Source organism: Cornus florida, unplaced genomic scaffold (genome assembly GCF_030987335.1).
Source record: "Cornus florida cultivar Cherokee Brave unplaced genomic scaffold, ASM3098733v1 CherokeeBrave_3.0.0_Hap2_Chr10, whole genome shotgun sequence".
In the NCBI taxonomy this organism is placed as follows: domain Eukaryota; kingdom Viridiplantae; phylum Streptophyta; class Magnoliopsida; order Cornales; family Cornaceae; genus Cornus; species Cornus florida.
In genome coordinates this window covers 91,604,101-91,628,382 of record NW_026775580.1, presented here as the reverse complement: position 1 = coordinate 91,628,382, position 24,282 = coordinate 91,604,101, and the positions used below count along the sequence as shown (strand labels likewise).

The 24,282-nt window shown below is 39.0% G+C and overlaps 1 protein-coding gene across 4 annotated transcripts in view; it reads right to left on the bottom strand.

Moving 5' to 3' along the window:
* Window positions 1-943: 943 nt before the first annotated feature.
* Window positions 944-24,282, bottom strand: part of LOC132280192 (uncharacterized) — a 34,318-nt gene continuing 10,979 nt past the window's right edge. For 3 of the 4 annotated variants that reach the window (XM_059782347.1, XM_059782349.1, XM_059782350.1), the window contains 4 exons: window positions 3,231-3,370; window positions 2,540-3,126; window positions 2,230-2,452; window positions 944-1,487 (listed from right to left, as the gene is read on the bottom strand). In XM_059782347.1, coding sequence (XP_059638330.1) covers window positions 1,293-1,487; window positions 2,230-2,452; window positions 2,540-3,126; window positions 3,231-3,370 — 1,145 coding nt within the window. In that variant the 3' untranslated portion in view covers window positions 944-1,292. Of the gene's footprint in view, window positions 1,488-2,224; window positions 2,453-2,539; window positions 3,127-3,230; window positions 3,371-24,282 lie in introns of all 4 variants that reach the window. The other variant, XM_059782348.1, reaches the window with a different exon arrangement.

The window sequence follows — 24,282 nt, the reverse complement described above, 5'->3', positions numbered from 1 at the left end:
GTAAACTCAAAAAGTTTGGCTTGCACATAATATGATAAAAATAGACATTAATAAAATAAAATAAAATAAACAATTTTTTTTAAAAAAAAATGTGTTGCTTGAGTATGTGTTCAGCCGAAGAGTAACTAGATCAAAATTTTAATTTTGATAGAAATCTGAAGTTCATCTGATAACAATTTGCATCAAAGCAAATCCATTTATTTAATAATAATAATATTATTATTATAGATATAGATAAATATATAATTAAGGGGGGCTCATTCATTTACAATAAAATATAGTGCATCTATCATTCGGAGAGGAGATAATATTGGCATAGAAAAAATTTTAGGAGAAAAAGAAAATAGAAATAGAGATAATATCGGCGGCCACAAAAAATATTTTAGAGAGAATATATTTTTAGAGAGACAGACTATGACAATACATAGAATTTTCCTTGGACAGGTCTTGAAACACATTCAAACAAAACCATTTAATATTCAAATATATACAAAATTAGTAGGGACAATCTTGTCAAACAAAAATAGCACTTTTAAATTTTTTTAAAAAAAGTAATATTACTAGCTGCTCTTTTTCAACGAATCCATTCAATGATGGACAAATTGCTCAAAAGATGAATAATACAATTAGTTGTATTCAATTTTTTTTTTTTTTTTTTTTCTTTTCTAATAGGGGGTTTCTTGCATATTTTTTATATAATAAGGGAATTTTCTGTACTTAACCCTATAGATATATAGCCATCATATCTAAGGAACCGTATAATGTGATTGAATTTCTTGCTCATTAGTAAACAAGAAATCATTTTCGATACATATAAGGTAATGATCGAGCAAGAATTTCATCGACAGAGTCCGTAGATGTATAAAGATAGACATTGGATTTAGTAACAAAGAAAAAAATAATAAATAAAGGGAAAAAAAAATTAAATTGTACAGGAAAAGAAAGACATCCAAACACATATAATCATTTCATTCGATGATGATAAGGTACAAACAAATAATTAGCCGATTATTCATGCTGGATGCACCTAATATGATAAATTTACATTGGTACGTTCCACATTTAAGTTTTATGGAACGAGAATTATTACTTTCAAAATGGATACAGAACTGATGCTAATTGCTAATAATGAAATAAAGACAACCTCGTTGTTTGTGGATACCAGTAATAAAAATTGGAGAAAACATTCCTAAAGTTTTGGAAACCCAACCGACTTTTCAAGAAACTTTGAGGAGACCACTTTTTGTCACTGCATTTTTAAAATATTACATACTTGAAAGTGATCATGATTGTCAGGATCCAACTCTTAAAAACGTTTGTACTATTGGCCCAATTCTTGCAATCCTCGTCATGGTCAAGAGCGTCACATTCCAGTTTTCCAAATAATTAAGAAGGCATTTTGTAGGGCTAAAATCTTTTTTGCAATATGATTTCCAGCACGATACATACCAGTCCACTGACAGCAAATACCATGGTGCCCCTAAAACCTGGAAGAACAAAATTGAATCATCAATTCCAACACAATTACGCAACTCTTGAGAGAGAGGGAAAAAAAAAATTTTGAGAAAAGGAATATTAAAGTGATAAAAATGAGCACAAATGGCATAACACTGGTAGAAGTTTTCAACTAAATTGGTTAAAAGCATAAAGTGACAAATAAATAACATAAATTGATTTAATTTAAAGTTACATAGTAAGCAAACATGTACAATATCAGATTATATGCATCCCTTGCTAAAAACTGGTTTTGTGACGACACCAGTTGCTTTAATAAGTAGTGAACTTAATAGGAAAATCAAATATAGTGCGGGCACAAACTGGAGTAGAACAATCAGTGAAAGGGCATTGTTATTGTGATCAGCTCATAAGCTACTCGCTGCTAGCATAATGAACCAGATAACAATCTGCAGAAAATATATTCAGCTAACAATTCTTTTCTCCTAGATAACTTTATACGGAGTAATTTACTAGAATAAAGGTAAAGAAAATAGTATTAGTAAAAATAGGCTTATAGGAGCAGAAATAAGTGTGATTGTCATGATGGAGTCTAGAATATATAGAAAACACAAACTTACAAGGATTACTTTAATACTGATGAAATAGAGAAATTTAAATTTCCCCTTATTATTTATTTTTGTTTCTAATGCCGGGTGAGCAACACAAGATCACAGTAATTACTTTCTCATTTCAGGAATTTAAAATACTATAAGAAAAGTAAAAGTACCAGACTTCAAATTCCTCATCAGACGATTCTTTCGGGATGATCTCATATCGCGGAATATTCAATCGATCATGCCTGACTTCTGTTTCAAAACCTCTATCGCCTATGGGAAAACTCTGTCCCACGGTCAGATGCGAAGCTATATACGCAACTCTATTAGCTACCGTGTTTCCTTGAAAATATTGAAACGATATTTCATATTTATCAAATTCTAACGAACCAAAAATTTTGCTGCATCACAATAGTTTTATATCAATATAATTGGAAACTTGAATATAAATTTTAAGAATAAACTCGAACTTTATACAAAAAACTTACTGATAAAGTCCAAGACATTCAATTGGTATATCGTTCTCACGATTTAGCACCTTGACAATTTTTTTATGGTTAATCTCCAATAATATATCCTTTGCTTCCAATCTCCTTTTAAGAATTTCATCTATCCCATGAAGCACTCCAAGTAACAATACTTCATCTCTAGATGTTGCATCAGGAAATGGCTTATAGAAAATTTCCAAAATCCTTCCCCTACAATCTCTTAATACTTCTCCACAACAAGCTTCCTTGGTCCCACCAAGATTTTTCTTAAAAAACACAGAAACATTTAACTTGTACTGTCCATCGAATGGTGCTCTCCAAGAACAGAGTACTGAGTATTTTAATAGTGTCATTGGAGAACTCTCCAAAACATAAATTTGCTGCTTAAACAGGTAATTATAAATCCTTTTTTTGTACTTTTTAGGAATCCAGAGTACCAACCACATGAAGTCATTTATCGAGATATATCTGGTCTTGGAAACCCCAGCCACATGCCAATCAGTGTTGCCCTTTTTGAACAACCCATAATTTTCTAATATAATGTTGTGCTTCTGTTCGAAAAAAAGTTGTTGGGGTCCACAAAAAAGCTGTTGTTTAAAGATCAAACAATATAATTGTTAAAAAAAATCTGAATTAGATAAAAAATAAAATAAAAAATTAAAAATTAAAGTTATGTATATATTGAACTTACGACTAAATTGGGGATGCAATTGTGGATGCTTTTAAAATTTCCTTCGTTGATAAAAGATACAGAACTTGCAATAAAATTGTCAATGTTTGGAAAATTTCCTTCCTTGATGTAAATGGCACGCACCATACGATGAAGGATTCCTAAGGAGGCAAAATATAAAAACAGCATTAAAGGCAAAAATATAGTAACAAATAACAACGAAAAGATAAACATTTTAATCACATGAAGCCAGAATCTTTCTTGATTGTTTTTAAGAATCAGGTACAAAAATAGAAATGACAATCCTGGAAGTAAATTCACGAATTAGACGTGTACGTACGATGCTTTGGGAAATGCTCCCGCTTGAAATTGAAGTTTGAAAGATACGGTTATCACTATTAACCCAAATGAAACGATTTTATATGTTTAGCCCTTTAATTCATTTATTTATTTATCTATTTTATGTTTCCTGATAACCCAATTATTTTTATTTACATTTCAATTTTAATTCTATATTTTTCTCAAGCACTATTTCTCAAACAGCTGCATTATTAGCAACCAGTGGTCTGAACAAAAAAAAAAAGTTAAGACTACATTACTTCAACTGATGTTGAACAATGTAGACTTGTTAAATTTCCCCCCTCATCTTCAAAGGGTTCACATCAAATACACCATGCCAGAAATAATTAAGAAAATAAATAGGAGTGAGGTAAATAAAAAAATTGCTAAGCATATTATTTCGAATGATATTCAATTCAATGTGGTTCAGACTCGATCTTTTATTGATTTCGTGAAGAGTGTATCTGTATTTGAGTCCTAAAATTTACGTTGTATGACTCAATCATACAAATTACCAACTTACTCAACTTTATGCACGAAGCTAACACCAGATTCTACGATGGAAGTTGAGGCATACGGTGTAAATTTGCATAAAATGGGATTTATTTTATTAATTGTAACATTTTCTTTTATTGTCTTTACAAGTATATGATATAGAAGAAAATATATAAGATGTGTATAGCTTAATTTTTTGTCCCGAATTTTCAGCTCATACGTGTTATACATGTATGTATCCGTATTCGTATTTTTCTTTTCCGTTTATTTGGCCGAATTTTGCAATGTATTAAAAATAAATAAATAAATAAAATCGAATTATACTCATACATTCCCAAATCCTTCTTCTTCTCTTTTTCCTTAGCGTAATTTACTAACTATGATAATAATAAAATTCCCTAGACGAGGGAAGTTATAGCTAAACACAATGCAAAAATTCAGATTGAACTAGATATTCGAAACATTTCATGCTGTGAACAACATTCTCTCATTACGGGCTTTTGTCTTCATTTTTTAAAACTAGCAATGACAAGCATGGAATTGATGTTCCGGAACGATAGAAATAAAAGACTGCAATTTGACCTTTGCAACTGGGCATTAGTACTCCAAGTCCAAGGCATGGATTAGAAGTAATGAAACAAAATTCCGTTGATAGATGATGTAATGTTACTTATAAAGACTGAGCATCAGCATTTCAAGATATCTTCAGCAATAGAGAGTTGCATTATATTCTTTGCGCAATAGAGAGGTCAAGGATAAGCGTCGACCTGTCTTTAGCGTGGTCTTATGTTTGTGACAAGTCTGTATGAAGAGGAGAAGGTTTTTGGAGGTAGTAAGACTACCGCGCATTCTCACTTTCGGGCTATTGTCGCCAAACGGAGGGCACATCAAAGTGGATGTGGGAGTGCCGAGAGAAGGAAAGAGACTTAATAACTGTGCCTTTTTGGTTTTTTCTACACAGAAGTCGCAAGCCTCGAGAAGACAGAAGATTGGGCTATGAAGTCTTGAATGGTGATGACTGGGGTGTGTGACTTCATTGCCGGGGACCCAATACTTCTATTCAAGCTACATTCTCGCAATGAGGCAAATAAGGTTTTAAAAAAGGGAAAACTATAGTGGGGAGATGCTTTTTTAAATACAGAGTGGGATTCTCTGGCATTATGAGGAAGAGCAAGGAATGGCGAATTCTATTGTATGGTGTGCAGCTCCATCTATGGTGCCATCCACAATTCGTTGCAATTGGGGATCAGTGTGGTGATTTTAAGGGCGTAAAAGCAAATGAAAAGGTAAACATGAAAAGAATAAAATTTTAGGCCTGGACAGAGAGGAGATACCCGCTTTTGTGATGGCGGGGGACAGGAAGGTGTTTTATCAGGTGGCTGTGTTGGAAGAACCATGTCAGAATTGACTCTGACAGTAGCATCGCTCAGAGATCAACATGAGAAGTTGTTAACTCAAGAGAAGGATTGGTGGTGAGAGAAGGACGAAGCCAAGTGTGCATCGGAAGTATGCTGGAAATTGAAATATGAGAAGTAGAGGTAAAAGGGACAAGAGAGGTTGGGGACAAGGGTCTTTGCAAGCGCCTGAAGCACGTAAAAAGAAGAGGCGAACAAAAGGAGAGGGTCTTCTTAACAACCAAAAAGGGGTGGGAGGCAGCTCGGTTGCAACATGGCATATAGGGGATGGCAATGGGAGAGATGTCACGCGACATGTGCCGCTATTAATGATCCAATCATAAATGCAAGCATTCAGTCTAGGTTTTAAAATTTTGAAAACATAGACCACCACCTCAAACAAGAATGAACCTGCTATTACTGATCCAACCCGAAATAAAAATACTAGGTAGGAGTGACAATAACTGATACGACATGAAATAAGTGTGTTTACGTTTGACTAATCGTGCTTGGATTGCAATAGTGTCATCCCATACCATAGTTGTTAAGGGCACACCTAGGCTCTAAAAAAGCCCCAGGCTTGTCGAGGCTCAGCTAGAGAGCCTTGACCTAGTAAAGGCCAAGCCCCTTCAGTCAGGCTCACTGGCATGCACTTTTTAGTATGTCCCAGGCCAAAAAAAAAAGTGTCTTTTAAGGTAAGTGAAATTTGTTCTCTATTTTTCAATAATTTATTCATATCATTTTTCTTTTATCAAATGACTACTAAATTAGAATGTCACTATGGGCGATTTCACCCCACTAGGGGCGATTTCAAGGCGATCGTGATTTTTTTTTCAGTTTCAGTTTGCGATGAAATCTTTTTTAGAAATTGCAAGGATTCCAAGAATATCACTGAGAAGGGATGTGAAGTCAGCAATTCCACATCGAGGGCCGTCTTTGTACATCGACGAGGAGCCCGTCGGAGGGAGGAAATCAGTTCTCTCACCTTGCTTGGTCGGTCGTTTTGACAAGGAAGTTGGGGGATGTGATCGGGTGGAGGAAGGGGCGGTGTGAGCATGGAATACGTCCTGTGGAGTGGGGGTTACTCCCTTATCCGATTCGTTGCTCCTATTCAGGTTTCCTTCTCAGGCAAAAGCTCAACGTGTGTTGAAGGAAGGCCGGCGTCAATGGGGATCTGCAACCTTGTGGATCGATGTGTGGTCTTTTAGGGTTGGTTGTTGCGGCATCCTTAGAAACAAAGGTCTCAAACAGATCCGGATGTTTGGACTGCCCCTTCACCTATGGTGTCATGCTTTATTTGTTGAAGTAGGGGAGTTGTGCGGCGGATTTATGGGAGTTGTTGCAGATGAAACAAGGGACGCCGAAAGCGTTCGGATTACAGTGAGAATAGGATCTACCTGTCCGCAATTCGTGTTTATTAATGATGACACCTTCTGTTACAAGGTGGCGATCTAGGAAGAAGTCGCGCCGGAGTTGGTTCCCTCGACAGAGAGTCTTGAATGCAGTGACGGGTCTCATCTTATGACTGAGGAAGGATGGAATTCGCTTCTTAACAAAGGGAAAGAAGGGGTGCAACAGGTCCAACAATGGCTGAAAGATAGAGAACTTCAAAGGGCGGTGAAATTTGTGCGAGGAATCAAGTAGCCGAGACGCACCGGTTACGCGCGTTGCAGCTGACAAGAATAAAATTACACGTGGTGCTCGTAGAGGCTCACTTCCAGATTCGTCCCTATCCTTATCTACAAGGGTTGGTGAAGAGGTTGGGTAGGGCCGCACAAATTGGCCTAAGATTGATTTAGGTTGGAGGGGTTCAGGGCAAGCTAAAGTGTTAAGTTTTGGGTCTGGGAGGAATGGGCTCAAGTTCAAGCCTGACTTTGGGCCTAAGACAGCCCACACTAAAAGACGGGTATTTAGAGGACCCAACTCACTTTCTGTTTCCTTTCTTAACGAACCAGATCCATCTAAAAGACAAGCCCTGGTTCAAGCTCAAATCCAAAACTAAACTCTCTCCTCTTCTTCATTTCAGCGTCGGACTGAGAAAGAAAAGTGGAGACTGCCGGTTGCTTCAGCTAGTCGCCAAGGCACTCGATGGACTCGTACTGAAAAACATAAATGGGTAGCATGCTCTCCTTCTCCTTCTCCTTCTCCAGGTTTGACCTCTGTTTCTCATTCTAAGAGCTCATTTTCTACCCCTACTTGTGAGGTGATGGGAAATGGTGGCGGTGGTGTGGAGGATCGTTTGGATCATAAGAGGGTTTTTCTGAGGCCATTGTTCCACGGGCTGAAGAGTCATTGTCTTCAATGATCACGTCCAGAAGTGTTAGTTGTTCCAACGGGGTCATAGTATGTGTAGGACGGGACCTTCATTTCAAGCTGACAGATGATATAGCCGTGACTTTACTTAACGAACTTAAGCTCTTTGCTGCTCTAAAAGGCTTAAATGGTTTACCCTCCGTGACTGGGACGAATTACACCCATGATTTGATGACAAATTTTACGGATGACCATGGAACAGAGCTGAATCTGCAATTAAACTTGTATCAGAACAGTGTTGAAAGCAAAGGGGAGGAGTTTGAAGATCAGTTTTCTTCTCAACAGATCTGTCCTCTTGCCTAGGATATTGATCAATCTAACGTGGACATTATGGAACCCTTAGCAACTGTGCACCCTGATTGCCTAGAGACGACAAACGATTTGGGTATGGACTAGGTGTTTGATAATATTGGCGAGGTCAGTGAAGCTTTGGGTGTCTCCTCGGAAGGTGATGATGACCGAACACAATCCATTCTTCATTCTATTGTGGCAAGAAATAACCATACAGAGACCTTTAAAAGCACAAAAGTTGATAAAAATAGGAAACATGCACATCGGAAAGGAGATCAGGAGGTTAAGAACCTTATTTCCAATGTCAATTACGAAGGGAAGGATGGAGTGAATAAAGAAAGGGGAAGGACCAGGAGTGGGAAGCAGGGAGGAAGGGCATTGATTATTTTTGGTTCTCAATGAAGAGACGAATTATTACATGGAACGTCCGTGGATTAAATGCTCTGGACAAAAGAAGGGTGGTTAAAGTTGCTGTGAGGAAGTGGAATGCCCATGTTATATGTTTGCAAGAAACCAAGTTGGCTTCTATTACTGATGATGTGGTTAGAAGCCTTTGGGGAAGTAGGTTCTTGGATTGGGAAGCATTGAACGCTTCCAGCACATCGGGCGGCATTCTTATTATGTGGGATCGCAAATGGATGTCCGGAACGAATTTCTGGAAAGGGCTATTTTCTTCGTCATGAGTGTTTCAGATGGAAGATGATACTTTCAGTTGGGTCTTTTCTGGAGTTTATAGACCCGTTATTGATTGTGAAAGACCTGTTTTTTGGCAAGAACTCGTTGCCTTGGTGCTTAGGCGGGGACTTCAATTCTGTTCGATCTCCATTTGAGAGATCCATAGGGGGGAGGTGGTCTCCGGAGATGACCCAGTTCTCTGACTTTATTGATGGTCACCTTCTTATTGATTTGCCATTGGAAGGGGCAACTTTCACTTGGTCAAGCGGCAGAGACCCAGTTACTCTATCAAGGCTAGATAGATTCCTAATTTTTGGAGATTGGGAGGAGAAGTTCCCGGATGTCACTCAGGCAGCTTTGGTTAGAGTCACGTCTGATCACGAGCCCTTAGTCCTTGATTGTGGAGGTATGACATCTAGACGCACACCATTTCGCTTCGAAAATATGTGGTTGAGAGCTGAGGACTTCCCAGGGAAGGTCCAGTCCTGGTGGGGGGAAGCAACGTTTACAGGCTCTACCAGTTATGTGCTTGCTAAGAAGTTTCAGATTCTCAAATATGAGCTTAAGAAGTGGAACAAAGAGGTGTTTGGGAATCTTGAATGGAAGAAAAATAGAGTCCTGACTTATATTGCTGAACTTGATCGTCTTGATAAGCTAGGGCAAGGCTCAGAGTCTATACGCTCTAGAAGAGCATCTTGTCTGGCGACTTTTGCTGAGATTGCTACTATGGAGGAGACTTTGTGGCGTCATAAATCTCGAGCTTTGCGGCTCAAAGAAGGCGACCGCAATACTAAATTCTTTCACAGGCTTACTAACGCTCATAGAAGATACAATAACATTGGGCACATTCGTGTGAATGGTTCAGAATTGTGGAAAGAAGATGAGGTGCATGGGGGAATTGTTTCTTTTTATCAGCAGCTCTATACCGAGACTTTGGGATGGAGACCCAAATTTGACGGTTTGCATTTCGATGCTATTTCTATGCTGGATAGTGATAGGCTTGAGGTTCCGTTCTCTGAAGAGGAAGTTCTTAAGGCGTTATCCAATTGTAATGGTGATAAAGCTCTAGGGCCAGACGGATTCACTATGCGGTTTCTTAAGGAGAGTTGGGAGGTGGTGCGCAATGACGTAATGGACAGTGTTATTAAAGGCACGCCTAGGCGCGCGCCTAGGCACTAGGCACCTACAGGCGCACTCATAATAGCCTAGGCGCAGCGACCTTCATTAGGCGCGCGCCTGGGACGCGCTTGATGCTTTTATTCAGGAGCGCCTAGGCGCGCCTGATTACTTATCCATGTGTTATTCAGCTTTTTCCATGTGTTGTTCACTTTTCCATGTGCTGTTCAGCTTTTTCCATGTGCTGTAAATTTGTCTTCTTGTGCAATAAAAGAATAAAATAAAGAAAAGCAACATAGAAATGTGAGACAGTAGAACAAGTAAAGGAAGACCAAAAGCAAAGAAAGAAAGAAAAAGGGTGTAGTTTGTTGTAGTCAACTTTGTCTTCTTGTGCAATAAAAGAATTCTGTTCAGCACACATTTGCTGGAATAAAAAGAAGCTTTTGTAAATTTGTCTTCTTGTGCAATAAAAGAATAAAATAAAGAAAAGAAATGCAATGATCAAATAAAAATGGATACAACATAGAAACGTGAGAGAGTGGAACAAATAAAGAAAGACCAAAAAGAGAAAGAAAGAAAGGGGAGTAGTTTATTGCAATGAACTTTGTCTTCTTGTGCAATAAAAGAATAAAATAAATTTACCATTCCTGCTTTTTTTTTTTTTTCCTTTTTCTTTTTCTGTTCTGTTTTTTTCTTCTTCCTTTGAGATTGTTTAAGATTGTTTGGTTTTATCACTCAAAACTGAAACTAAATACCTTCTATTTGCAGTTTTTCTTAATGGAGCTTTATTGTTTTAATTGGGCTATTTTGCTGGTTGCTTTATTGGTTTAATTGTGATATATTTAGTATTTTTATTACTGGATGTTTATTGTTTAATTGTGTTCTTTTTGCTAAGAATTATTGTTTTAAATTTTTACTTGTGCGCCTCACATCACTCGGGCGTGCACCTCGCCGTGCACCTCGCGCCTAGGCTCCAATGCCTTTAATAACTATGGTAATGGGCACGTTTCAGGATTTTCATTCTCATGGCACATTTGAAAAATCATTGAATGCATCTTTCATTGCTCTTATTCCTAAGAAGGGCGATGCCTCTGACATTAAGGTCTTCCGGCCAATCAGTCTAGTGGGCTGTATGTATAAGCTTATTGCCGAGGTCCTTGTTCTTAGAATGCGAAATGTTTTGGATGGAATTATTTCAGAGTCACAAAATGCTTTTGTTGGTGCAGATTTTAGATTTCGTTATTATCGCAGGAGAATGTGTTGACTCTAGGTTGAAGAGTGAAGTTCCTGGTGTCTAATGCAAACTTGATATCGAGAAAGTTTATGATCACGTGACTTGGAAATTTCTTCTTTACTTGCTTCGAAGAATGGGGTTCGGGGATCGATGGATAAAATGGATTGAATCTTGCATCTCGTCCGTTATGTTCTCTGTGCTTGTGAACGGCTTTCCTGCTGTTTTTTTCTCGAGTTCGCGTGGTTTGAGACAAGGAGATCCTTTGTCGTGTTTTCTATTACTTATTGTTATGGAGGGATTGAGCAGATTAATGAAAAAAGCAGAGGATCTGGGTTACATAGGGGGATTCACAGTTGGTAGAGATGTTGCTAATCAGATTGAGATATCCCATTTGTTGTTTGCAGATGATACCTTGGTTTTTTGTGATGCTGATGTTTCCCAACTCAGGTATTTGAGGTGCATTCTTACATGCTTCCAAGCGGTGTCTGGTCTTAAGATTAATGTTGGAACGAGTGTGCTTGTCCCAGTGGGGGATGTTTTTGATATTTCCACCTTAGCTGCAGTTCTTGGGTGTGGAGTGGGTGCTTTTCCACTCCCTTATCTGGGATTACCTTTGAGAGTATCCTCTAGAAGAGTGGGGACCTGGGATCCGATAATTAACATGTATGAAAAAAGATTGACGGGATGGAAAAAACAATATCTTTCGAAAGGGAGGAAGGTCACTCTTATTAAGAGCACCCTCTTGTCCCTTCCCACATATTTTTTATCCTTGTTTCAAATCCCGTGCTCTGCTGCTGAACGGATCGAAAAAATTCAGAGAGATTTTCTTTGGGGTGGAAAAGGAGAGGAGTTTAAGTATCATCTTGTTAATTGGGAGCAAGTTTACAAACCTTTGAAGTTTGGCGGTTTAGGCATTCGGAAGTTGGTCTCTTTTAATAGAGCCTTATTGGGGAAGTGGTTATGGAGGTTCGATAAAGAGCGTCATCAACAATGGAGAAGAGTTATCTCGTGTCGTTTTGGGGAGGAGAGTGGAGGTTGGTCCTCTCGTCTTGTATCTATCAATGGAGGCGTTGGCGTTTGGAAGTTCATTTGGAAAGGTTGGGATGTGTTTTCCACCCATATTCAGTTCAAGGTTCGTAATGGTACGAATGTTAGATTTTGGGAAGACTTATGGTGTGGTGATTAGTTGTTGTCACTTTCCTTTCCTCGTCTCTTTTGTATAACCGAGAATAAGCATGCTTACGTAATTGACTGTTATCATCTTGATAACAATGGAGTTATGTGGGATGTGCGTTTTAGGCATTCTTTTCAGGATTGGGAGATAGCAGAAGTATGCGTCTTTTTGAACCTATTGTATAGACAAAAGGATGTTGGCAGAGGTTGTGATGACATTTTGTGGACCCCCTCTCTTCATGGTAGATACGGAGTTTGATCCATGTTCTTGTGTTTGTCTAAATTTATTGGACATAATTTCCCATGGAAGTGTATTTGGCGCTCTAAAGCTCCTCTTAGACTCGCCTTCTTTGTTTGGACTGCTACCTGGGAAAAAATTCTAACATTGGATAATCTGCACAAGAGAGGTAACACCATTGTTAACTGGTGCTGTCTCTGTAAAACTGATGGTGAGTCCGTGGACTATTTTCTTATGCATTGTCCTGTTGCGTCTGATTGTTGGAATCTCATATTCAGTATTTTTGGAGTTCAGTGGGTAATGCCTAAGCATTCTTTTCAATTAATGAATGCTTGGAGAAGAAGCCCTGCTACTCGTCATGCTCGTGATTTTTGGAGGGTCGCCCCACACTGTGTTTAGTGGTGCATTTGGAGGGAGAGAAATAACAGAAATTTTAAAGGAAAGGAATCGTCTTTAGCAAACCTAAAGTCTCATATTCTTCGCCTTCTTTTCTGTTATGTAAGAGGCAGCGCTTGCTCCTCGATTGATGATTTTTTTATTCTCTTAGACTCTATTGGTCCATAGGTTTGACTTCTGCTTTTTCGTTTTTGCGAATTAGGGACGCGTTCCCCTTTTGAACGTTTTTCTAATATATTTTTTACTTATCAAAAAAAAAAAAAAGAATGTTTGATATCATATCATGATCATATTTTTCAACATTATGAAATATTTGACAAAATCCATAACTTTATAGTTGCATTTAGTGCTTAATTATGAATACTTACGATAATATATGTTTAAAGTAGTGCATAATGAAAATTATAATTATTTCAGATTCATAATCACATTTAATTTGGTTAATACATATGCATATGAAATTATTTATGAGCATTAATTAACCTAATCCTCTCTTAGTTGATTTTATTGAATTCATCATCAATTGGTGTTGTGCATGTGCAAAAGAGATGAGGAAACGGTGGATCATCTGCTCCTGCATTGCCCTTTGGCTCAGGATTGTTGGGGTTTACTTTTAAGGTTCTTTAGGTCATGCCAAAGTCCCCTAATGCTTTGGTGGAGGCTTGGAGAGGGTGTATAGTGGGGGCCAAGCTCAGGATTATTGGAGGGTTGCGCCCTTATGCGTCTGGTAGTGCTTATGGCTAAAAAGGAATAGAAGATCTTTTGAAGGAAAGAAGACTCCTATAGGGACTCTTAAGTTCTCTATTATTAGCACTCTTTTTTGTTCTCTATTAAATGAGCTCGGGATTATTGGAGGGTTGCACCCTTATACATCTATGCATCTAGTGGTGCTTATGGCTAAAAAGGAATAGGAGATCTTTTGAACGAAAGGAGACTCCTATAGGGACTCTTTAAGTTCTCTATTATTAGGACTCTTTTTTGTTAGGTTCTAGGGAGAAATTGTAATTCTATAAAGGATATTGTTGATATTTTGGGCTCTTTGAGTATTTAGAGGCCCCATTTGGTCTTGTGTTTGTTTTGTGGGATGCATCCCCTTTTGGGCGCTTTAATACAATCTTACTTATCAAAAAAATATAAGTTTATTGAATTCATATGCAAATAGAAAAGATATATGTATGTTGATTTAACTAATTTATTGAAGGGTTAATTTCACAAACAACCCCTCAGGTTTGGCCAAATATCACTCTCAAACATCTTTCAAAAATAACTATCACTTAGGTCTATTTCTATTTTTCCGTTAAAATCTCCGTTAATAATATAAAAAAGACAACTATACCCCCTTATTTTTTAATCCTATTTATTCCAAAATATACATTATACCTTCAGTTATATAAATAGAAACAGACCTAGTTTAAAATATATATATATATATATATATTATAATCGCAAATATATATTGTAGGTGACGACATCTCTGTGCCATCAACAGAGAACGGCTGTAAATTGCAGCGTTGATTTTTTTAACAAACTAACAAATTGGCGGCGGTTAGCAGTGATGGGTGGTGGTGGATATTCACGGTCCCGTGGACGGTGGTGGTTTGGTGGGAGGGACGCCGAACCAAAGATTGCAGGTGGAGTCGATGGTCTTGACGCCTTGGATGGGCTTGGAAATTTTGAATTGGGTAGAGCTTTGGCGTGGAGGATCTGTACCACCAACCATCACCGTTCACAGCGGGTGGAGCTCTTTTGCAACGTATTTGTCAAGGTGCCTTCCAGGCCGGCCGGCATGAACTCTCCGCCGAAGCCGTACATGGTGTGGCCACCAAGTCCGACGACGTGGATTTTCAGCCACCCTGGGACCTAGTTTCCTAGGTGCCGCTTCATATGGCAGCGTGTTAGCTCCATCTAGGGTCGAGACGAGTTACCTAACTCGGTGGCAACTCAATCTCCTCATCTTGCTCCTCTTCCTCTTGATCCTCAAACTCCATTAACATTTCTTTCACTAATACAACAACTAATTATATATAATCAATATATATATAGCTAACTGTATGACATATATATTGTCAATTTTTGTGTAATTTGATTTGGGGGTGTTACAATAACAGTTAAAAATAATTAAATACAAATTCAATTCAATACAATTAAAAATAAGTTACAGATTTAATAGGAGTTCCAAAATAATATATACATTATAATAGGAAACTAAAGATGTGAGGACTGTATATAGTATGAACCCATTATTGAAAAAAAAAATAATAATAATAATAAAATAAAGAAAGAAAGAAAGAGGGTGTTTTAAAATTAATTATGTGTATGTCCATATCTAAAACTAATTATGTATATATATATATATATATATATATAGTATAAACCTATTATGGGTTTAAACAAAATGGGTATCTATAGATATATATGTGTGTGTGTGTGTGTGTGTGTGTGTTTAAACAAAATGGGTATGTATATATATGTATGTATATATAGTTTTAGGGATATTTTTGTCTTTTATCATTTTTTAGGCTAAAGAGTTGTTTTGATAAAGTCAAAGGATATTCAAGTCATTTTACATTGTGTCATAACTGTGCAATTAACGATTGGGGTATGAGTGAAAAACGGAGCAAAAGTTTCCAATGTAAGTGATAGTTATTTTCGAAAGATGTTTGAAGGTGATGTTTGGCCAAACCTGAGGGGGTGTCAGTGAAATTAACCCTTAATTGAATTTTGATAAGTTGAAAATATTTCTTTTTTTTTTTTTTTCCCCGTAATTGGAACTCACACACACTTGTCTGTTCTGAGACTTGAACCCCTGACCTCCCTTTGAAAAGTAAAAAGCCAATACCGCTAGGCCACTGGTTATTTCTTATTTTAATATTGACAAGTATGTGTTGAATAGTTTAATTAAACTTTATAAACTTATAATGTGTCCCAAAATTCTTAGGGTGTGTAGGGAATCCAACTTTTTATGGTAGTAGGTTTTTAATACTTTCTTATTGCATTGATAATAGTGAATTTCCAAATTTATCATTGTTAAAAGACAAAATAGTACTCCGTAATTAGTGCACTCCTTTAATTAAATCAATGTCAGAAGGATAGTTTGGGAATGTTATAAAGAATAGTACAACCATTTTTGGAATGGGAAATGTATTTTGGGACAATCCAAAATAGAAAAATGGACAAGAATTTTGGGATGGAAGAAGTAACTAATATATATGATGATCAAATACGCACCTTCCTTTGATCAGCCATGCACGTATGTTGCACCTTGTGTTTAGGATCCAAAAGACCTTTGGCACCATAGTGCACATTGAACCTTCAACAACTATGACCCGAATTGACATGGTAACTAAATGTGTCATGTTCGTGTTTGACTTGCAAATCCATTTATAACTAACCTGTGTAATTAAACGTGTCGGATAAATATGTTGTGTTCGTGTTAGAAATGACCCATTTAACACAATGTCTCGTGTTCGTGTTAGAAATGGCCCTAATAGTATGGAATACTAATTAAAAATAAAAGTATACATAATCTAGACTACAAAGACGACCAAGAAAAGCGATTAGTTTCTTTAGCAGATTTGTCTATACTATTTATTCTAGTTGTGTTTTTCTTTTTTAATAAATAAAATGTATTAGAAAGCGTTCAAACGGAGAACGCATCCCAAGAGATAAACAAGGAACCAAACAAAAACCCTACGGAGCCAAATAACCCAAAAAGTCCACAATCTCATCTAAAGATATACAATTTATTGTAGCATGGCGCTTTCTCGTGCTTTGTGCTTTCTGGGTTTTGTGCTGTTACCACGTTCTGGAGGAATGAAGTCCTACTCGACAAGGACATTTAATGTAAGAATTTATAGCACACAAGATTTTATTTCGAGGGAGTGGGAGAAGATGATTTTGACGCTGTTTAGGTGGCATTGGCTAGACCAGTCTCAGGTCACATCCCTTTGTTGCGGGACTGTGGTGGATTGTGGCAGAAAAAATAAATAAATAAATAAATAAACACATTCAGATTTGAAAACATGTGGCCTCAGGCGAAGGCTTCAAGGAGATAGTGAAGCATTGGTAAGAAAGGTATGAAGTAGAAGGTAGATAGAGCTTTTTCCTTGTTAGCAAGGTTCACCTTTTAAAAGAGGATGTTCTTTTTTCTCAAAAGTTCAAGCAAACACACACACCCACTATATATATTATGCCTCCACCGAGACTTGAACACTCAGCTTTCCCCATTCCGGTTTGGGAAGGAGAGCTTATAGCACCTAGGCTAGTGACCATTCGTAAATATAAGATTTTTTAAATGTGCATGTTAAGAAAAGGAATAAGGAGGTGTTTGGGAACCCTAATTGGAGGAAGGACAGAATATTGATAGCAATTGTTGTGTTTGATCGTACAGAGGGAGCGGGGGTTTAGACAAGTTAGTGAGGTGCAGGGGAGAGGAATGCAACCTTAGGGCTCAGGAAGATTACTATATTATAAGAGATTTCGTGGCGGCAAAAGTCCAAGGATTTTTTGTAAGGACCCGCCCAAAACCAGTGTAGATATTGGCTATTTTGCACACTCTCCCACATTGCTGGAGGGGAGAAGTTCCTGGCATTTATATATGTGGATACCCCCTAACCATGTAGATACGTTTTGAACAAAATCATGAGCACCAAGAAGAGAGTGTGCAAAGCGGACAATATCTACATGGGTTTTAATTAGGTCATGACAAATGGTATCAGAGCCCATCCCCAGCCGAAAATGGGAGAGCGTGCATAAGCGCACGGGTTGGCCAACAATGACGCTAGGTCCTAAGAGAGAGTGATTGTAACTTCCCACATTGTCGTGGGAGGAGAAGTTGTTGATGCTTATATGTGTGGACGCCCTTAACCATGTAAGCGCATTTTGAGCATCGGAGGACAATGTGAAAAGTAGCAATATCTACACAGGTTCTGGGTGGATTGTGACATTTGTGGCTCAAGGAAGGGGATTGAAACACGAAATATTTCATAGGTTTTTTTTTCCCGCATGATTAAACAACTGAAATGTATGATGAAATAATTACATATTGGGCAGTACAAGCCCAACTAAGTGGAGCAAAAGAAGCCCAATGAAGGGAAACAAGGAACAAGCCCAATCCGAGGGAGTACCCATATTGGAGAAATCCTAGTGAATGTTCTTGTGTGGAGCAAGGAGGATGATGTTAGTACGGAGATGATGTCATTTGAACAGTACTTGCATATGGAGAGCATCAAGCAACAACCACTGCTGGATGGTTTGGAGTTTGATGTGATCTCAGCAGAGGATAGAGAGGAGATACAAAGACCATTCACGGAAAAGGCGGTGGTTTGTACCTTGAAGAGTTGTGACAAAGATAAGGCACAGGAAGGTGGTGAGGAAAGAGTTAATGGGGGTGGTCCACTCTTTCCAGGTGGGATGACCGGTATGAGAAATGCATAAACGCCAATTTTCTAACACTTATCCCAAAGAAGGGGGGCGAATGACATCAAGGACATTAGACCAATTAGTTCAATTGGTAGTGTTTACAAACTAATAGCTAAAGTCCTACCCTTGAGGTTAAATAAAGCGGTGAATGATGTAATTGGGAGACCCGGAATGATTTTGTTAGAGGGAGGCAAATATTGGATTCTGCTCTAATTGCCAGCATGTGGCTCCATGCTGAGGAGCAACGTGCTCGTGTGATGTGTAAGCGTGATGTAGAGAAGTCTAAAGATGTAGGACTTTCCTGCTTTGTATGCTAAAGAGGATGGGTTTCAAGGAGAGGTGGAGGAGGTGGATTTATTTTTGCATCTCTATAGTGAGGTTTTCAATTTTGGTGAATGGGGCCCCATTTGGGTTCTTTGGTAGCTCTAGAGGGTTGAGGTAGGGGGTTCCCCTTGTCCCCTTTGTTGTTTATTAATGTGAGGGAGGCATTCAGTAAGCTGACGAGGAGAGCAGTGGATCTGGGCAATATTACAGGTTTTAGAGTGGGCAGGGATACGTCTTTGCAGTTGGAGATAATCCCATGTTTTGTTTGTTGATGAAATAGTTGTTTTCTGTGAGGCAGATGAGGCTCAATTCAGGTATCTTCAAGTGCTTTGGTGTGCTTTGTGGTTGTGTCTGGCCTAAAGGTCAATATAGGGAAAAGTGCGTCGGTGCGAAGGTGGGGGAAATGAGACTTTCTGGCTGATATTCTAGGGCGTGCAGTGGGACATTCTGGTCAACGTATTTGGGTTTACCATTGGTAGATCCACTGACAAGGGTGGCTTTGTGGGATCCACTCGCTAGATCGGTTCAAGAGGAAACTTACAAGGTGGAAAAAGCAATATGTATCAAAGGGGGGCGACTTCTACTCTTGAAGAATACCCTTTTGAGTCTTCGAACCTAGTTTCTCTCCCTCTTTTAAACTCCAGCATCGTTGTTCAGAAGATGGAGAGATTCCAAAGGAACTTCTTGTGGGGCAGTAAGGAGGACAAGTTCAAGTATCAACTTTTTAATTGGGAGGAGGCCCATTCAAGCACATGGTCTGGGATTCAAAGGTTGGACTTGTTCAACAAAACCTTGTTGGGGAAGTTGCTTTGGAGATGCGTGATCAAGTGTTGTGGAGGAGGGTCATTAGTTATAATTCAGGAAAGGGAGGGGTGGTTGGTGCTCCTTGGAGGTGCGTGCGCTGGCAGGGGTGGGTGAGGAAGTTATCAGGAAGGGTTGGATGAATTCTCAACACATGTTAGGTTTCGAGTGAATAATGGGAGGAGTATATGGTTTTGGGTAGATGACTGGTGTGGAGAGAGATTATTTTTTTTTTTTGATAAGTAAAACAGAAAGACCAATAAATAAGGTAATCGTGGGTGTCCGGGCCAGCTTGCGCGCACCTCGACTAATCCCATGAGGCCCTGAAGTTAACGATCGGACAAGCCGCAAGCCTCCAATGGCCTTGCGGAGTCTCGAACTAGTGACCATTGGGGAGCAAAACCCAAGGCCAGACTAGCTGAGCTACCCCGCAAGGTTAACTGGTGTGGAGAGAGATTATTACTCGTGGTTTTTCAGAGACTGTTTCGGATTACAGCACACAGACTTCCTACCATAACCGATTGTTATCGCCTTAAAACAGGAGGCTGATTTGATATATACAATTCATAAGACCATCTCAAGATTGGAAGGTTGAGGACTTTGTTGAGCTATTGGGGTTGTTGTATAATTTGTAGATCGGTGAGGAGGAGAAGGATGAATTTGAGGTCCTCCCTTTTATAAGTGATTAGTGAATGTGGAAGGGCTGCATTTTTCCTTGTAAGGCTATTTGGGCACACAAAAACCCCTTTAGAGGTAGCTGTCTTAGGCAAGGTTGTTAGAATCGGGATTCTACGTACAATCGTTTTGGGCTCCGCAGAATTGGAATCGTAGAATCGGATCGTGAATAGTAAGATTCTACCAAACTAATAAAAATACAACTCAAAGTAACTTTCTAAACAAAAACTATCCTTAAACAATTGTCTAAGGGGTATGTTCATATAAAAATATTCAAACAGATCTTTTAATTTTTAAATTTTAAATTTTCTATTTCCCTTTTTTTTTTTTTTTGGGAGGTAAGACAAAATTTATATAAATGCAAATATTACATTGGGCTTCAAAAACCTGAAGTTTGCAAAGCCCGTCAGCCTTAACTGTACAATAGAACAAAGAAAGCAAAAGAAAAGAACAAGGCACAAGACCAATCTAGTTGGATAAAACCATAGCAACAGATGAGAGAGAGCAAATTTCCCTGTTCCCCTGTTGCAATTTCCCAAATATCAGTGGCAGCCGGCAGCCCCTCTCGTGTTTCTCAGGTAAGCCCTCTTAATCTCTTGTTGTCTCTCTCTCCTACTCCTCCTCCGCTTCTTCTTCTTCTTCACCGAAACCCCAGCGACTCTTTTTTTCCTTTTCTTTTTTCCTCGGGCATCTTACCTCTTCGTTGGAGCTGCTTTGTCGACCGCCAAAAAGAAGGAATTGTGGCACTATGCTAATCGATCTAGGGCTTCTTCTAATTCTGACAACTCTTAAACCCAAAACAAGACCACAAACATGGAGTAATTTAGAATCAATGGGATCGTATAGAATCGTACGATCCCACGATTCTACCCACACTCCCAGCGATTCTACACAAGCAACGATTTTTAGGCGATTCGGATCGATTTGGGCGTGTTGGATCGTAAAATCGTGCGATTATACGAGTTAGAAACGCAATTTTAACAACCATGGTCTTAGGGCGGACAACCTTAGAGAGGGATCTGACCATTGATAAACCTCAGGAGAAGGTAGAGTCAGCGTAGCTGATCGTCAACTGGTGTTGTATGTGTAAGATGGATGAGAAGTCGGTGAACAATCTACTCTTGCATTGCCCAGTGACTAGGGACAGATAGGGCTTTATTCTTGCCTGCTTTGGTGTTTCTTTGGTCATGCCTCATTCTACAAACAGCATGCTTACAGCTTGAAGAGAAAGTACAATGGAAGCAAGTTCGAGATGCTTGGAAAATTGCTCCTCTTTGCTCGTGGTCAGGTATTTGGTAGAGAGAGTAATAAGAGATCTCTTGATGGGAAGGAGACTCCTACTTGGGCACTCAAATTCTCTATTCTTTCTATATTCTTATTTTTGTTAGTTGTTATGGTAAACGGTTGAAATTGTAAATTTGTAGAAGATATGATAATTTTAGGGATAGTTTGAGGATATAGCATATTGTTTTGGCTGTGAGCTTTCTATTTGGGTTATGCTCCCTTTTCAAGCGCTATTTTATGATATGTTACTTATAAATAATACTCCCTCCGTCCCAATATAAATGTCACTTTTGGGGAGTAGTAATTTTTAAGGGGACATGTGGGACATGCATTGTCCCCCTGGAAAATTACTAACTTGCCCTTTTTTTTAATATTCAAGTTTGAAATTTTAAATTCCAAGGACATATATGGAAATATGTGAAATATGTTGTTTGAAAAAGGAAAGTAGACAATTACTTTGGGACAACCCAAAAAGGAATGGTGGACAATTACTTTGGTACAACCCAAAAAGGAAAGATGGACACTTTTTTTTTGGGACAGAAAGAGTAAATAGATAAAGCATTAGCACTTCAATAATGGATAAAAAATGTAACTTCAACTAATATTTACATTGCCTTCTATTTATCAAAAATATATATATATTTACATTGCCTTCTATTTATCATATATATATATATACATTGCCTTATGATTCAAAACTGAATGAATTAATACTTGTAAACTGCAACCTCAATATCATGCTCTCATATCATAACCATGACTTGAGTTCTGTACTCAGTCCAGGTTTGGTAGTAGACAATTAAGAATCCAAGTAAAAATGATTTTTATGAAGAAAAAAAAATCAGTAATATTATGCAACAACTATTGAACATACCAAATCTCTAAATAAATAGTATATATCTAGGAAACATGGGCACGCCTAAAAGGGCAAAGAATCCGTGTCGGAGAGTTTGAATACTACATTTATTGCTCTCATTCCGAAGGAGGGGGGGGGGGGGGGGGGGGGGGGAGTTTGGAGGTTTGGGATTTTAGACCTATCAGTTTGGTGGGAAGCATTTACAAATTAATTGCCAAGGTCCTTGCTTTCAGATTGAGGAGGGTTTTGGATGGGTTCATTTCTGATTCTCAAAATGCCTTAGTGGGAGGTGTCAGATTTAAGACTCGTCCCTTATCGCTAGTGAGTGTGTGGACTCCAGAATGTGAGTGGGTTCCTGGTGGTTTCTGTAAGTTGGACATTGAGAAAGCATATGATCACATGAGTTGGAGCTTTTTTCTCTATTTGTTGGAGAGGATGAGAAATGGAGGAGATGGATAGAGTTATGTATTTCGAGTGCTCAATTCTCAGTTCTCGTGAATGGAGCTCTAATGGGTTTCTTTCCCAGTTCGAGGGGCTTGAGGTAGGGGGACCCGCTTTCTCCCTTTTTGTTCCTTATTGTGATGGAGGCTCTAAGTAGATTGTAGAGGAGGAATGTTGACTTGGGATTCCTGAGAGGCTTCGAGGTGGGTAAGGACACAAATAGTCAGCTCGAGATTTCTCACTTGATGTTTGCTGATGACACTTTAGCGTTTTGTGTTGCAGATGTGCCCCACTTCAGATATTTGATATTTATCCTGATTTGGTTCCAAGCTGTCTTGGGTCTGAATGTGAATGGAGGGAAGAGTGTTTTGGTGCTGGTTGGGGAGGTTCCTGAGATTGCTACGTTAGTTGATGTTCTTAGGCGCAGCATTGATTCCTTTCCTATTTCCTATTTGGGTTTACCCTTTGGTTCGCCTTGGAGGAGTGTGGGGAGATGGGATCCTATGGTGTGGTGGAAAGATTCGAGAGGAGGTTGGCGGGTTGGAAAAAGCAGTATCTTTCTAAGGGTGGAAGGGTTACTCTGATGAAGAGCACTCTTTCAAGCCTCCCTACATATTTACTCTCACTTTTCCAGAGTCCCTCCTCTGAGAGGATTAAGAGGTTGCAGAGGAATTTCCTATGAGGGGGCTTGGGGGAGGAGTTGAAGTATCATCTGGTTAGCTAGGAGAAGGTTTGCTGCCAGACCCGGGTTAGAGCTTTTGGAATCAGAAGATTGGTGCCATTCAATAAGGCTCTCCTCGGGAAGTGGTAGTGGAGATTTGGGGTAGATAGGCATAAGCTATGGAGGAGGGGTGATTGCGAGTCGATTTGGGGAGGGGAGAGGAGGGTGGACCTCCGTTGAGGTGCGTATTCCAGGGGGAGTTGGGGTTTGCAAATCCATTCGGAAGGGGTGGGATGAATTTTCAGAACACATCAAATTTCGACTCAGGGATGGTAGGAGAATTCGTTTTGGGGAGGATGTTTGGGGCAGTGATCGTTCTCTTGATCTTACTTTTTCTTGGCTCTTCAGGATTGCCATGGATAGACATGCCATGGTGGTTGACTACTATCGCTTTGATAGTGGGAGATCGTTTTAGGATGTTCGTTTCACGAGGCACTTCCAAGACTGGGAGATTGAGGATGTCATTGGTTTTCTGGAGCTATTGTATCATCAAGAAATTGTGGGCGGCGTTTCTGATGATTGGGTGTGGGATCATGTTACTCAGGGCCGCTTTGATGTTCGGTCCTTCTATAGATGTCTCATGGAGGGGGCAGGGCTTCCTTTTCCATGGAAGGCTGTTTGGAGCTCAAAAGCCCCTTTAAAGGTGGCTTTCTTTGCATGGACCTCTGTTCTAGGGAAGATATTAAACAAAATAATTTGAAGAGAAAACAAGAAGTTGTGGTCAATTTTTGTTGCATGTGTCTTAGAAATGAGGAGACGGTGGACCACCTTCTTTTGCACAGCCATATGGCTAGGGATTGTTGGGACTTGATGCTAGGTTTGTTTGGGGTTCAGTGGGTTATGCCCAACACTACCAGAGGGTTAAGTGAGGCTTGGAGAGGTTTTA